The following is a 12,751-nucleotide window of genomic DNA, read 5'->3' on the forward strand; positions in this document are numbered from 1 at the left end:
GGGTCGGCCCAAAACGTGTCTGCAGTCAAGACCAGGCTGTTGCTCTGCATCTGGCAGTCTGGCGAGCAGAAAAAGTGTCAGAAGAGATAAATAACAGACAGGCTTTGCTTGCTTCTGAGGCGTTAATGTGGAACGTTTCATTCTTTCAGCTCCCGAGAGCTTCTCAGGTGGCTCCACTTCCTTCACCTCCAGCTCTGCAATCCTCAGCCGGCCCTTCGAAATCAAATCAAATCTCTTTGTGACATGTCGTCGGTTGAGGGGTGTGAGAAAAAGAAATGAGGATGCTGCGAGCAATGAGGGCACAAGACGGAGTCAACATTCGGCTGCGCAACACCGAGGTAAGGTCAACCACTTCAAGCTGGCTTTCTCATTTCAAACTGGCCCAAGGTACTTTTAAGTTCCAATTATTATTATTATTATTATTATTATTGTATTCCCACAACAATCTTCTTTTGGATTTAAAAGTTTCAGATTTACCAGATTAGAAGGTATAATTATTTTGCGACTATATTTCTTTTTTTTACAAAAGTGAGAGAAAGAAAAGTGTTGGAAGATAAAGTTTTAATAATCTGAGCTGTGGTTTCACAAACAACCTTTCTGACACTTCACCACCCATCGACAACCACACAGTGTTGTTGACACTTGTAGGGGAAGGTTTTAAAAAGTTTTAGAAAGCATTTTTTGTGATGTAATCCTACTTTTAATAACTGGACTCTGCTGGACTCTCCGAGCTCTGCTTTTTTGCTGCAGCTCACTGTTGGTGTAAAAAGCAGCGACGGAATCAGTTTCAAAGCTGCCTCCCAGCAGCGCAGGGTTTTCCTCAGTGAGAGCCCTCAAAACCTTTGTGCAGGTGGCAGGCTGTGTTTGTTGAGGAAACCTCAAACTTTGGCATCGTAACTGAAGACGAACAGACAGGTGCGCGACATCTGAGTGCGCGCGGGGCTCTAAAAGTGACATGAAAGAGTTGGCTTCTCAAGACTCCAGCAGATTTACAGCGCACCACCTTCACTCCCTCAGACGCCTACCTCCGCCATGCCGCGCTCGTTCCTCGTCAAGACCAAGCGGATGCATCCCCTCAGCCCGCCCAGGGACCACTGCTCCGGGCGGCAGGCTGAAACTGACGTCCAGGATGGGATCGGGCTTCCTGAAGATGCTCCACAAACTTTATCCCCAGAGATCAGAAACCCTCTGACTGACGGACTGGCAAACTGCTCCTACAGAACCCCAAAAGACAAGCTCTGGCCTTCAGGTATGAACCCGTTCCTTAAAATAGATGCTTTTTGCACTAGCTGATTCTATTGCAAAGTAATAAATAGCAAATGAAAATTTAATATTGACTGTACTAGAGAACCCTTTAGCTGTTAAGAGCAAGCTGAGGTAGGTTGGGTGATTGGGGAGTCTTGACCGACCAATTGGGGTCAAGACTCCAGTTGACGTCGGAAGGGGAAAGTTAGCCCAATATCAAACACAAACTTTAGGAGATAAAAACCTGTACTGACAAATATAAGCAACATACCGACTGCTGATGCTGTTGATTTTGTAGAAATGCTTGTAGACTCAACCAATAGTCCAGCTCTTGTGTCTCTTCCACTGTTATGTTGGTCGGACGGTGATGAGTTTGGAGCCTGCCGGTTAAAAAAAAAATCTGTTTTTATTTTCTGACTGAAGCCCCTGTGGAGCAGGAAGACCGTCCCACGCCTGTCGCACCACAGTCGCCTGACCGGCAACAGTCTGACCGAGAGAGAGAACTGGAGAGGCTCGTCTTCTTGTTGCTCAACCACACGTCGCACACTGACCTCAAATCCCCGGTCAGGGACTGTCCGCTCTGTGAGAAGGTGAGAACCGAAGAACAGCAGACCGTTAGAAAAACTGCACAAGTGTTTTTTTTGACCAGCTTTTGTTTTGTAATGGAGTTTGTATTTCTTTTCATGACAATCATAAAATATAAACTTCTGTAGCTTTTTTATATACAAATGGGAGATTTGGCTCTTTGGCTCTCCACCAAGGGCGCCCTTTCATCAGAGGGCGGCACAAGCGTTCTAACAAACACGCTTTCTATCGCTCGTTTGCAAGTCTGGTCAGTGGGAAGTGGGCGCTCCCCCGTATTACACAAACTGTGCGAAAACGCAACTTTGCCGCTCCGAAACTGGCGTCCGACTCTCTGCTTCCTGTTTTCAAACAGAATGGCTATTTTTTCAAACCGACCTGGATCTCTCTGGGGTGAAGTCCCAAAACTTCAAAACCAGACAAACTTGCTCTGAATCATTACATGTTCTGTCGATTGGTTACAGATTCTTTAAATCACAATGTACGAAACGGTTACTGTTAAAAAAAAAAAAGACACATAAAAAAGCAGAGGTAATTCCTTGTTTTGTGCCTGAAATGAATCGGACACAGAAGGAAATCTGGCATTAATGCAAGAACCATCACCGACTGAATAAAAAACATTAAAAGAAAACGGAGAAAATCATATGCTTCTGATGGGTTTTTTTTTTGCTGGCTTTTAATTTTTAGATATAGTAGCTATTTTTATGTCTACTGTAGAGGTGGTGTGAATTAAATTTCAATGTCATCGTTGAGGCGATCGCTTGTCGTCGCGGCTCACCTATTTCTGTGCAAAGTGAATCCACTATGAAACTTTCTATCACTGAACTATTTACCTAACATGAATTGATCTGGTTCTTCTTGGTCCGTTCTCCTCAGCCTGTTTCAGAGATCCTGATGTCAGGGAGTCTGCGAGACCAGGAGTACAACACCCTCTCCATCCCTTTGTCGAGATCCCTGCCTGCTGCAGACATTTCCCATGTGCCCTTTGGGTTCCGAGCTGTCGGCAGCTACAGCAGAGCAAAGGTCGTGACCTCTTCAATTGTCTCTTTCTTTCTTTTAAGGACTTTTGGTTGTTAGGCTTTATTTCACAGTACACTGACAGGAAAGTGGGTTGTGAGGGAGAGGGAAGATTTGGCGGACCCGTGACACATTGGGACTTATCGTGAGCTTCGTTGTTTTCTGTGTCCAGGAGCGAAGCTTTGGCTGCAAAGTGTGCGGAAAAGTCTTCAAGCGCTCGTCCACCCTGTCCACTCACCTCCTCATCCACTCCGACACGCGGCCTTACCCCTGCCAGTACTGCGGCAAGAGGTTCCACCAGAAGTCTGACATGAAGAAACACACCTTCATACACACAGGTGAGGGGCAGACGCACTCGGTGGGGTTCACTGTTGAACTGGAGCGTGAATCATGACGGCCGTGTTTCTGCTCCCCGCTCAGGAGAGAAACCGCACGTGTGCAAGGTGTGCGGCAAAGGATTCAGCCAGAGCTCCAACCTCATCACCCACAGCCGAAAGCACAACAGCTACCGGCCGTTCAGCTGCTCCCGCTGCCAGCTCTCCTTCCAGCGCAGGGTGGACCTACAGCGCCACCATGAGGCGCAGTGCGGCTATGGAGAAGTGTACAGCCAGAGCTGAGCACATCAGGCTGAACTGCTTTCGCTTTTTTTTTTGTACATAACTTTGACAACCTGTGTGTGTGATGTTTACATGAATATACGGTGTGTAAATTTGTTTAGGCGAATAAAGATTAACGTGACTCCTGGTCACTTTTAAATCATCTGTTTTTAAAGTGGAACTAATCCTGTAATGATAATTGAGATGTTTCTAAATCTACACGACGGCATTTTCAGCTGCGGTCAGAAAATCAACAATTATAAAATCACTCCATAAAACGCTATGAGTTGTGATGGGAGAATTGTTCCCTGAAAAAATGTCAGAGTCGTCACTTTCATCCCGAAGAGTAGTAGATCATTTCAGCCGGCATCTTCCAAACGTTACTGCAATGAGAGTTGTTTTTAGTAAAAAAGAATTAAAAAAAAGAATTAAAAAGTCATTATATGCTGCCTTGTGCATTATAGAAATCAATATTTATTATTTAGGGGAAACATTTCAGAATTTGTTAAATAGATTTAGTTAAAATATGAAAAACAGTCAGTATCTTACCTGCAACTGGTAACTCTTCTCGCATCCCAAAGGCTAAAGCTAATAGCTAACAGCATCTCCTTCTATCTGTTTCCTGTGTTCCTAACATAGAGTTGCAAAATTTGAGGTTACAAATTGTTGAACTAAAAACGATCAGGGGCTCAAAGTAAAAAAAAAAAAAAAAGAAAGAAAAGAAAAAAGGGCACGTTGAACAAGAGCTTAAAACAGCAACACAGCAACAACACATTAATCAAGAATCTAATTGGATCATGCTACATCGTTGCCATCGTGTGGGGACAATGCAAAGCAAATGTAGTTATGTTTTCCACCCCCAACAGGAATAATGTTGCTGTTTCTGCTGCAGGTCTGAGTTGATCTGCCCAGGCCAACCGAAGCTGCCATGATAGTTTCCTACAAGAACAGATCAGAGGTCACGACTCGTAGCCTTTTAACTGGACCTTTTAAAAAACAAAAAGAAAAACAACAAAATGACCATCGCTACATGTTAACCTTGCCGTTTCCATGTGGGCTTCACAGTGAAAACTGAACTTTGCTCTGCTGGCCCTGACAGGCCACAACGTGATTTATTTATGCTTTGAGCAAATACAATAATGTAACATCCAGCATTACATGTTACAGCATTTGACTTCAACAAAGCACATTACTAACTTTATTTATTTATTTAAAAAAAACCAACCAATTACACAGAAGTTGGGGTCTTGGAGTTGAAACGACGGGCCAACACATCTCGGCTCATTTCGCGCACCACAAACCCAAAGGAGTGGACGGTGCGCTCTCTGTTTGAGTCACGGGCAACATTTTCATTCCTCCGTCGAATCCAGATGCGGGTCTCGTCATGCGGCGGTCGGGCTCCTCTTCCGAGACGACTCGGGGGCCGAGCGCTCAGCACCATCAAACCTGCGACTTTTCACTTTGAATCAAACTCGTGGCACTTCACAGAACATGACCGAGACCCACTGTATGCGCATGTTTTGAGGCCTCTCGTCTCTACGGCGCACGTGAAGACGGAGGTGCAAAAACGGCTCTGCACACGCAAGAAAGAAAGCAGCTGTGTTCTCACACACGCACACACACACACACACACACACACACACACACACACACACACACACACACACACACACACACACGCAAAAATGCACAGAAGCTGTTGCAACCCCTGTCCCAGTTCTCCACTCTCAGATTTGTAGGAGGAAATCCTGAGAAGGAGATAAAAGAATGCAACTGTTCAGACTTATCGGCGACATCAGAGCTGAAAATCTGCAGGTGCTTTGCTTAATGCTGATACATTGTCTGAAACTGACACAAGCATTTAACCGCTGCAGCTTATTTTAAATGCGCCGCTTTGAATTTCGGTTGAGTCTCTTCCCCCCCAGCTGGTCCACAGCTCTAATGTCTTTAATATGAAACGAGGGCAAGTGGTAGATTAGGTTCTGACTAAAATTGATTTGCTATTATTAGAGTTTTGTCGGCATCGTTTTGGTAGGTTTCATGAAAGAGCCGTGCCAGGCCCAACGTTGACGCCCCAAATGAAAATAAAAGCATAAAATACATCAAATGTCATTGTATTGCATAGACTAAAAAGTCTGCCAATTAAAACTTAAGAGCTAAGAATATAATGTCTGAGATACATGGGAGAATACTGTGGGAAGACAGAAGGTTAGACAAGCATGGATGTTGAAAACCAAAAGTAAAACATCTTGCAGTGGTCAGGGCCTTCAAAGTACTTTTCAAATTTGTGACTATGAAGTACTTGGATGTCAGCCTGTCTCGTATAAATGCATAACAGATTTATAACCAGTGTGTTCAAAACATCTTGAACCTGAAGCTGAGAAGCCGTTGCGGTCCTTCGATACTTTGACACCGTTTTCCACGTCAACAAGACCGCAGGGTTTTGCATAGCAGGATGTAAACGTCCAGAGACTCTGCAAACACAACAAGCACATGTAACACAGCAGGCGTTTCTATTTTCTGACGACGCCGTCGTCACGTTTTACCTCTAAACTGAACCGGAGGGGCTCAGTTTGGAGGTGAACTGAGCCCCGTCGGTTCACCAAAGTATACTTTCTCGTCTCAAACACCCGTCGAGTCGCTGCGTCCAACCTGTGCCTGGTGTTCACGCACAGACTCTGAGCCCCAGATTAAATCAGCGTCTGCCCGGCTGTCGGGTGTTTGTATGTTTACTGTTAAAACGGCTCGGTCTGTGCCGAGATGCAGGGTGACATAGTTTCATTTCTGTGGTTGCAAACTGATTGTGCCTTTGGCAAACGTCTGCATATCTTTGGACAACTTTCACTTACACAACCAAACACGAGGAAATGTTTCTGACTGCCTGATCTGTTTCTCTCGAAGCAAAAGTATGAAAGCTGGGGTATTGTGTAAAATTGACACTTTTAAGTTTTACATCATGACATGATGCTACTCTATATTCAAAAACACACCAGGAGCGTGGCTTTGATTCATCTGTACATGTTTGAGAAATCCTTTTATCTCTTCGTGGCAATCATTCGGAGGTGGCTCACCAAGCACCACCTACATACCCAAAGCCCCTCTCTTGTACCTGACCAGCTCAGTCCCTCCAGACTAGCCAGCATCAATTAGAAAACACCTGGTGAAACTTCCTGTCTACTGAGCTCATTACAGGAGCTTTTTCTCAATGCACTGCTCCTAAGAACACTTATAACAGCATAATGGAGGAGAACACCAGATTCTTTTCAGAAAGAAGCAGAGGCTTCTTAAAGAGACAGAGGCCCAATTTCAAAGTGAAATTTCTTTTAAATCATGTTTAGCAGATACAGCTTTTTTAAAATAACAACTTAAGGTAAAATCAGTCATATTTTCACCACATTATGCATTCATAAATGAATGTTCACTTTTTTTTTTATTAAAACCTGAAATTTTGATCAATATTTCTCATTTTTCTCTATTTGTTTGCTGATCTGAAACATTCCCAACAGGCCAATTCTTGTTTTCTTTTCACGACTCTGTGATATGTTCTATCGGCCAGCAGGTCTGCGTCATTATCTCACCAGACTCACTTCCTGCATTTACCTGTGTACGTGTGGATGAACCACAGTCCCCCCATCAGACCGACTCCAACCAGAACGACCTCCAAACATCGCGTGGCCTTCAAATCAGGTGAAGAACGAGGGGAAGGTTTTCCATGAAGGGCTGTGAAAAGAAAATCTTTAGGCTCCAGCAATGTGGAGTTTATTTTTTATAGTATTGTTGAGGTAATTAATAAAGATCATGATAAATAAAAAAACAAAATAAATTGTAACTAATTCGTTTCTGGTGATCGTTTGGCTGTGACAGCATGACACAGCATTCATAGCAAACGTTCTTGAAAAACTTCCCCTTTCACACGGGCTTTCTTAAAAACCTGTAATTTACGTCACTAAGTTGCACATGGTAACTTCATTTAATCAAGTAGTAGTTTATCAGGCAGTGGAAGACTCTCTGACAGTCTGAGGTGAATCTCTATGAAAAGTGATGCTAATGAAGGAAACTGGACTTTTTAAAAGTTGAGAGGAAATCCAGCTCTTGGATTTTAGTCAAAACAGCTAAAAACTGTTTCTGTTGGACGAGATTACACAGACAAACTGGAAAACAGACAAAAGATGAATTCAGGATTTGAACCCGTTCAGTCCACCTCAGCAGTGACGACACCAAACTACCTCATCCTGAAAACGTTTCACGGAAGAGCTAGAATTTTTCGTTTTCGATGCCGCCATGTTGGATGTATTTTCGAAATGTCAAATCGCCCAGTTATGAAGGTCAATGGAAACGCAGCGGAGCGAAAGGTCGATTCCTCCCCCAATCATCCCTGGCGAGTGCATTTTGCCCAATTTGATTTCTAATAGCAGCAGGAATGTTCTCGACCTTGTTCTTTTCGGAGAACCATCAGCGGGAACAGCTGTGTCCCTCGAGGACATGATTGCATTTCACCTCTTTGATCGATCCACGAAATCCATCTGGAGTATCTGGGAGTTCAGAGAACCGCTTACCGCGGTCGGTCGTTTCTGACGTCAGCGGGACCAAAGATGAACATCTTGTGCCGGAGAACCTCGCGAAAGCTTTCAAACGTCTTTCATTTAGTTATAAAATCAAGCCTCGACTTTCACGCGTTTACTGGGATTTTATGTGAAAGAGCAACACAAAATAGCATTTTCCATGTCCAACTACGTTTTATCCATTGCTGTCCAGAGTTGAAAAATGATTATTTCACATTATTCACTGTTGCTGACTGGCTGGATGGATTTCATCCACAACTCAGCATGAGATGCTGAAGAGAAAAATCAGCATAAGCAATAAATGACAAACGTCATCACACAGTTGGTTTCACATCTTTACTGGACCATGGCTGCTACAAAGTTATGTCAGCAAACGACAAAGGAAGAAGAAACACAAATTTTATCACAAAAAAAATAAAAATAAAAACCTTTGAAAAGTGATTATGCTTTAAAAAAAATCTTTAATGTACCAAAGAACAGAAGGAAGAAACGAATGTGAAGGAGGACGAGTGAGCAGAGACACACGGACGGCACCTCGTCCTTCAAAACGTCCACTTGTGGTGGTTTTTCTTTGGCTGTGAAAACCACTTTCTCGTTCTGCTCTGTCCTCTGGCGCCCACAAGTGGCGGTTTGCAGGTAGTGCAGTGCCGGGTGACGGTTCACGTTGAAACGCAGGGTGAACGGCGAGGATGGAAACGACAGGAGTGTGGGGCGAGTCCAGATTGAAGTGGAGGGGGTTAAAAAAAAAGCAGCTTTCTGTCTCCATCAGAGGATTGTTTTCCGTCTCTTACATAATCTGGATAATCTCTTATCACAGCTTCCGTCCTCTCGGAAAGCAACCCATAGGTTATGCGTGTCTGTTCGCGTTCAGTCCTGCTGTCCCGTCGACATCACGCGCTCACACAAAGCATGATGAGAGGATCTGTTCCTCGTTTCTGCATCGTGTTTGTTTTTCATCCCACGCAGCACGACAGTCACCCTCCCCTCCCCATTCTCCCGTCGGAGTCTGACCGCTCGGGCCGACGACCCCTCCACTCCGTGGCCCCAGGCCCTAGCAGAGGTCGGAGACGTAGTCGAAATCCTTGAAGTAGTCCTGCTCCTTCCGAGAGATGGTGCGGCGCTCGCGGGGCGGCGTGAGCGCGGGGGCCTCGGCGGTGAACTCCGTGTCGAAGTTGCTGACGTCTTCCTTCCCCGCGATGGTCGGGACGAAGGGAGGCGTGAATTTCCTCTGGAGAAGCGCGTCCCAGTCCATGCCCTGTGGGAGTTGGTTTGAAATCGGTTAGTGAGCCGGTTAAGTTTGTGTTTTTCAGCAGAGCAGACTAAAAACAAATCTGTCCGAAGCACTCGTCTCTGTTTGAAACAGCAAATGACCTAAAATATTTCAAGATTCGTCCGCTGCTTCTTCTAGCAACTTTTTGGATTGAGAAATTTTACAGATGTTATTCCTTTATGGTTGTTCAAAGTCATGGGAGTCCCGATAAAAACTTTCTTAAACTTGTGACCTTGAAGGGCTCAGAGACTCACTCTGAAAAACGGCTGCTTCTTGACGTCCTCTGCGTCTTTCTCTCCGGAGCCCAGGCGCCTCTCAGGGTTTCTTCTCAACAGCTGGTGAAGGGAAACCAAACGAACTCTTAGAAACCAAAAACATCAACACAGAGAGCCTGGCAAAGGGATTCCTGACCCTTGAAACAGGCTGTGTGTGTTTTCTGATACACGTAAAAATGTGAACATCAGTCAGATTCAGGTCTGGACATTGAGAGACATTCTGACTTCTGTGTAACAAAAACAAAGACGACGTAGACAAGCAGTGGGAAGCGATTCGGTCTGACCCGTCTCATGATGCCGATGGCCTCGGTGGAGAGGAAGCGCGGGTAGCGCACCTCGTCGTTCACGATACTGTCAAACACCTCCTCTTCGTCGTCGCCTGGAAACGGAGACTGAAACAGACCGGGATGGGAAAAAAAAAACATGAGATGTGGAAATCAGTGCTCTTCATTTACTCGGATTCATGTCCAGCCTTGTTCGTCCATATTAATTGTGTGCATTAAATTATATATTTGTAGTTACTGCTTAGTTTTGGAGTAGATTAACACTTTAGAATTTATCCAGAGAATTAATTTCAGACAAGACAACTTAGTCAAAACTTTTTTCAGAGTAAGCAAAAACTAAATAAAAAAAAAAATAGCTCTGCTAAAAGCGCATTAGCAGATTAGCCACCACTATAAGTTTCAACACAAACTTGTGTTTTAAGTTTCAGCCAAATGCTTTGCTTCACCTCGCCCACCAACATCTCGTAGACCAGTACGCCGAGCCCCCACCAGTCCACCGCTCTGGTGTAGGACGTGTCCGTTAAAACCTCGGGGGCCAGAAACTCCGGGGTACCACAGAAAGTACTGGTTCTGTCTCCATAACCCATGCCTGGGGGAGGGCGAAAAAAATGAAGGAGTTGTTGAAAGTGGAAAATTGGACATGAATAACAAAGTGTGACTAACAAAGAGGAGTATGCAACAGCAGCAGGGGCATCTCTAAAGAGCAAGTTCATGTTCATCCCTGGAAGATGCTGCTCACACTCTCTGTTTAAGCAGTGGTGACCCTAGAGAGGGGCGAAGGGGGGCCATGCCCCCTGGAAAAATGTTTGTCACACCCCCAGAGAATCACAATCAGTTGATAGAAAAGCATTCAGTCATGTTCTTCAAGGAAGCATGAATGTAAAATTCAATAATTAAATGAATACATAAAAGTTAGTGATATATATATATATATTTATAAATATACATTTATTTTGATGTATTTTAACTGGGCTGGCCTGGCCAACATTTTCTGAGCAGAGTACAAACTGACATGTGGAATTATTCCTGTTTTAGATGAAGTCTGTGTCAAAAGTATTCACACCCCTGGACTTTCTTTCCCCTCATTTTTGTCACCTACAATTTGAAGGAAGCATAAAATAAAAGTGAATGACTTCAGAAGACAGTGGTTTGGACAGTTTTTTGTATTTTTTTTATACAAATATCAGAGTAAAGCGGGCTACCGCTCACTTTTCTTCTGCATGAAATGTAGCTAGTGCCACTAGATTGCGTTTGTGTACCAGGCTGTAGAGAATCAAGAGTATGACAGGACTTCAGCACCAACCTTCTTTACAAAGCCCGAAGTCGGCTATTTTCACAAAACCCTCCATATCAAGGAGCAGATTATCCAGCTTCAGATCTCTGGGAAAGAAATGGAAGTGGAATTATATCGAGTGTTGACAAATGAGTTGAGTCCTATTATTCCCCAAGTACTCACCGATATACAATCTTATGGTCGTGAAGGAACTGCAGACCCAGGACGACGCAGGCCGAGTAAAACCTGTTCATCAGACGCAAACAGGAAGAAATTCACCAAACCGTTTGGAGCTAAAGCACAAACCAGCCCTGTTTAATGCAGCCACTTGACCCGGCGAGGCGCCGGAACTCACACGGCCCGCGGCTCGTCGAACACGTCGGCGTGGATGTGCATCATGAGGTCGCCCCCCGCCGTGTACTCCATGACGAAGCACACGTGCTCCGGCGTCTGGAAGCACGCAAACAGGTTGACCAGGAAGGGGTGGTGGGAGCTGTTGACGGTCTCGAAGATCCGTTTCTCGCACATCAGACTGAAGGAGGGGAGAGGGTCGGGGTGAGCGGGGAGTGTGTGCCGGGTGCGAGTCGGCGAGAGGCAGAGCGCCGGTTACCTTTCCACCTCGTCCCTCGCAACGATGTCTCCTTTCTTCAGGGCTTTGATGGCGTACTGGCTGCCGGTTTTTTTGTACTCTGACAGCAACACCTGAGGAGAGGAGAGGAGGAGAACCTTAACCAGCGGCAAATTTCCGTGACTTTACTGCAAACGCACCAAATCTCACCAGGTGTTTCTGGTCTGGCTTCTAGTGCCACTAGCTCAGTACCCTTGAAATACGAAAAAAACTTATTTTGTTCTTATTCCAGAGAAAAAGCAAGAAACTATCTATGACTGTTCAACATGATAAAATGTTACAAGTGAAATAAATATTCTGCCCATAGAACTGTCAATTTTTCATCAATGATAAGGAAGAATTGACCTCAATCCTTTTCCAGATAACATCTTTTTAAAACCTTAATTAGCTGGAAAAATAGATTTGATGCATTCATCTTAACCAAAACTGTTAGCCTGCTGGTACTCAGAAAAAAAAAGAAGTAAATCTTACTACCGAGACTAAAATGTAAATCAACCTGAAAACAATTTGGAAATATTTTGCCTGTCTTATTCAAACACGACGTTGCGAGAGCTTTATCTTTATCTACAACGATTTACTGATTCGTTTATTATCGAGCAGATCAAATATAAAAGCATTTTAGATTTCAAGGACTTCAGTTTGTTGCTAATATTGAAGAAACAGATTGAGGACGTGGGGGCGGGGCGTACCTTCCCAAAGTGGCCCCTGCCAAGAACTGCGATCAGCTTGAAGTCCTGCAGACACAGAGGCCCTCTGCTGGCTCTGAGGGGAACAACATCAAACACATTCATGTTAGGCCTTTTGGCTTGTTTTCATTGATTGATGGATGGATTTATGGATGGATGGATTGATTGATTAATGGATGGATAAAACCTTTAGTGAGCTGGATATGGAATGAAGTCTAGAAATAAGGAAACGTTTCCAGACTCAGTCCATATATTTAAATGTAGGACTGAACCGATCACTAGAAAAACGTCATTACAATTCAGTTCAAACATACTTCAGTGATCTCAAATGGA

At 44.3% G+C, this 12,751-nt stretch overlaps 2 protein-coding genes across 3 annotated transcripts in view; one reads left to right on the forward strand and one right to left on the reverse strand.

Annotated features, from left to right (window-relative positions):
• The first annotated feature begins 941 nt into the window (after nt 1-941).
• LOC129363761 (zinc finger protein Gfi-1b-like) lies at nt 942-3,600 on the forward strand. Its single transcript, XM_055036040.1, has 5 exons — nt 942-1,249; nt 1,669-1,835; nt 2,704-2,850; nt 3,017-3,182; nt 3,265-3,600. The coding sequence occupies exons 1-5, from the start codon at nt 1,033-1,035 to the stop codon at nt 3,459-3,461; spliced, it is 894 nt and encodes a 297-aa protein (XP_054892015.1). The 5' UTR covers nt 942-1,032; the 3' UTR covers nt 3,462-3,600.
• Nucleotides 3,601-8,324: 4,724 nt separating this feature from the next.
• Nucleotides 8,325-12,751, reverse strand: part of LOC129363583 (serine/threonine-protein kinase N1-like) — a 35,020-nt gene continuing 30,593 nt past the window's right edge. For both annotated transcript variants that reach the window (XM_055035773.1, XM_055035772.1), the window contains exons 14-22: nt 12,422-12,494; nt 11,715-11,806; nt 11,460-11,636; nt 11,288-11,350; nt 11,135-11,211; nt 10,278-10,420; nt 9,832-9,939; nt 9,527-9,607; nt 8,325-9,257 (exon numbers count right to left, since the gene is read on the reverse strand). In XM_055035773.1, coding sequence (XP_054891748.1) covers nt 9,054-9,257; nt 9,527-9,607; nt 9,832-9,939; nt 10,278-10,420; nt 11,135-11,211; nt 11,288-11,350; nt 11,460-11,636; nt 11,715-11,806; nt 12,422-12,494 — 1,018 coding nt within the window. In that variant the 3' untranslated portion in view covers nt 8,325-9,053. The remainder of the gene's footprint in view (nt 9,258-9,526; nt 9,608-9,831; nt 9,940-10,277; nt 10,421-11,134; nt 11,212-11,287; nt 11,351-11,459; nt 11,637-11,714; nt 11,807-12,421; nt 12,495-12,751) is intronic.

Source organism: Poeciliopsis prolifica, unplaced genomic scaffold (genome assembly GCF_027474105.1).
Source record: "Poeciliopsis prolifica strain line A6 unplaced genomic scaffold, Auburn_PproV2 SCAFFOLD010, whole genome shotgun sequence".
Lineage (NCBI taxonomy): Eukaryota > Metazoa > Chordata > Actinopteri > Cyprinodontiformes > Poeciliidae > Poeciliopsis > Poeciliopsis prolifica.

Coding starts and splice junctions, on each gene's coding strand:
- LOC129363761 (XM_055036040.1), top strand. CDS start 1,033: ATGCCGCGCTCGTTCCTCGTCAAGACCAAGCGGATGCATCCCCTCAGC. Junction 1,250..1,668: donor AGACAAGCTCTGGCCTTCAG/GTATGAACCCGT, acceptor TTCTGACTGAAG/CCCCTGTGGAGCAGGAAGAC. Junction 2,851..3,016: donor GCAGCTACAGCAGAGCAAAG/GTCGTGACCTCT, acceptor TTCTGTGTCCAG/GAGCGAAGCTTTGGCTGCAA.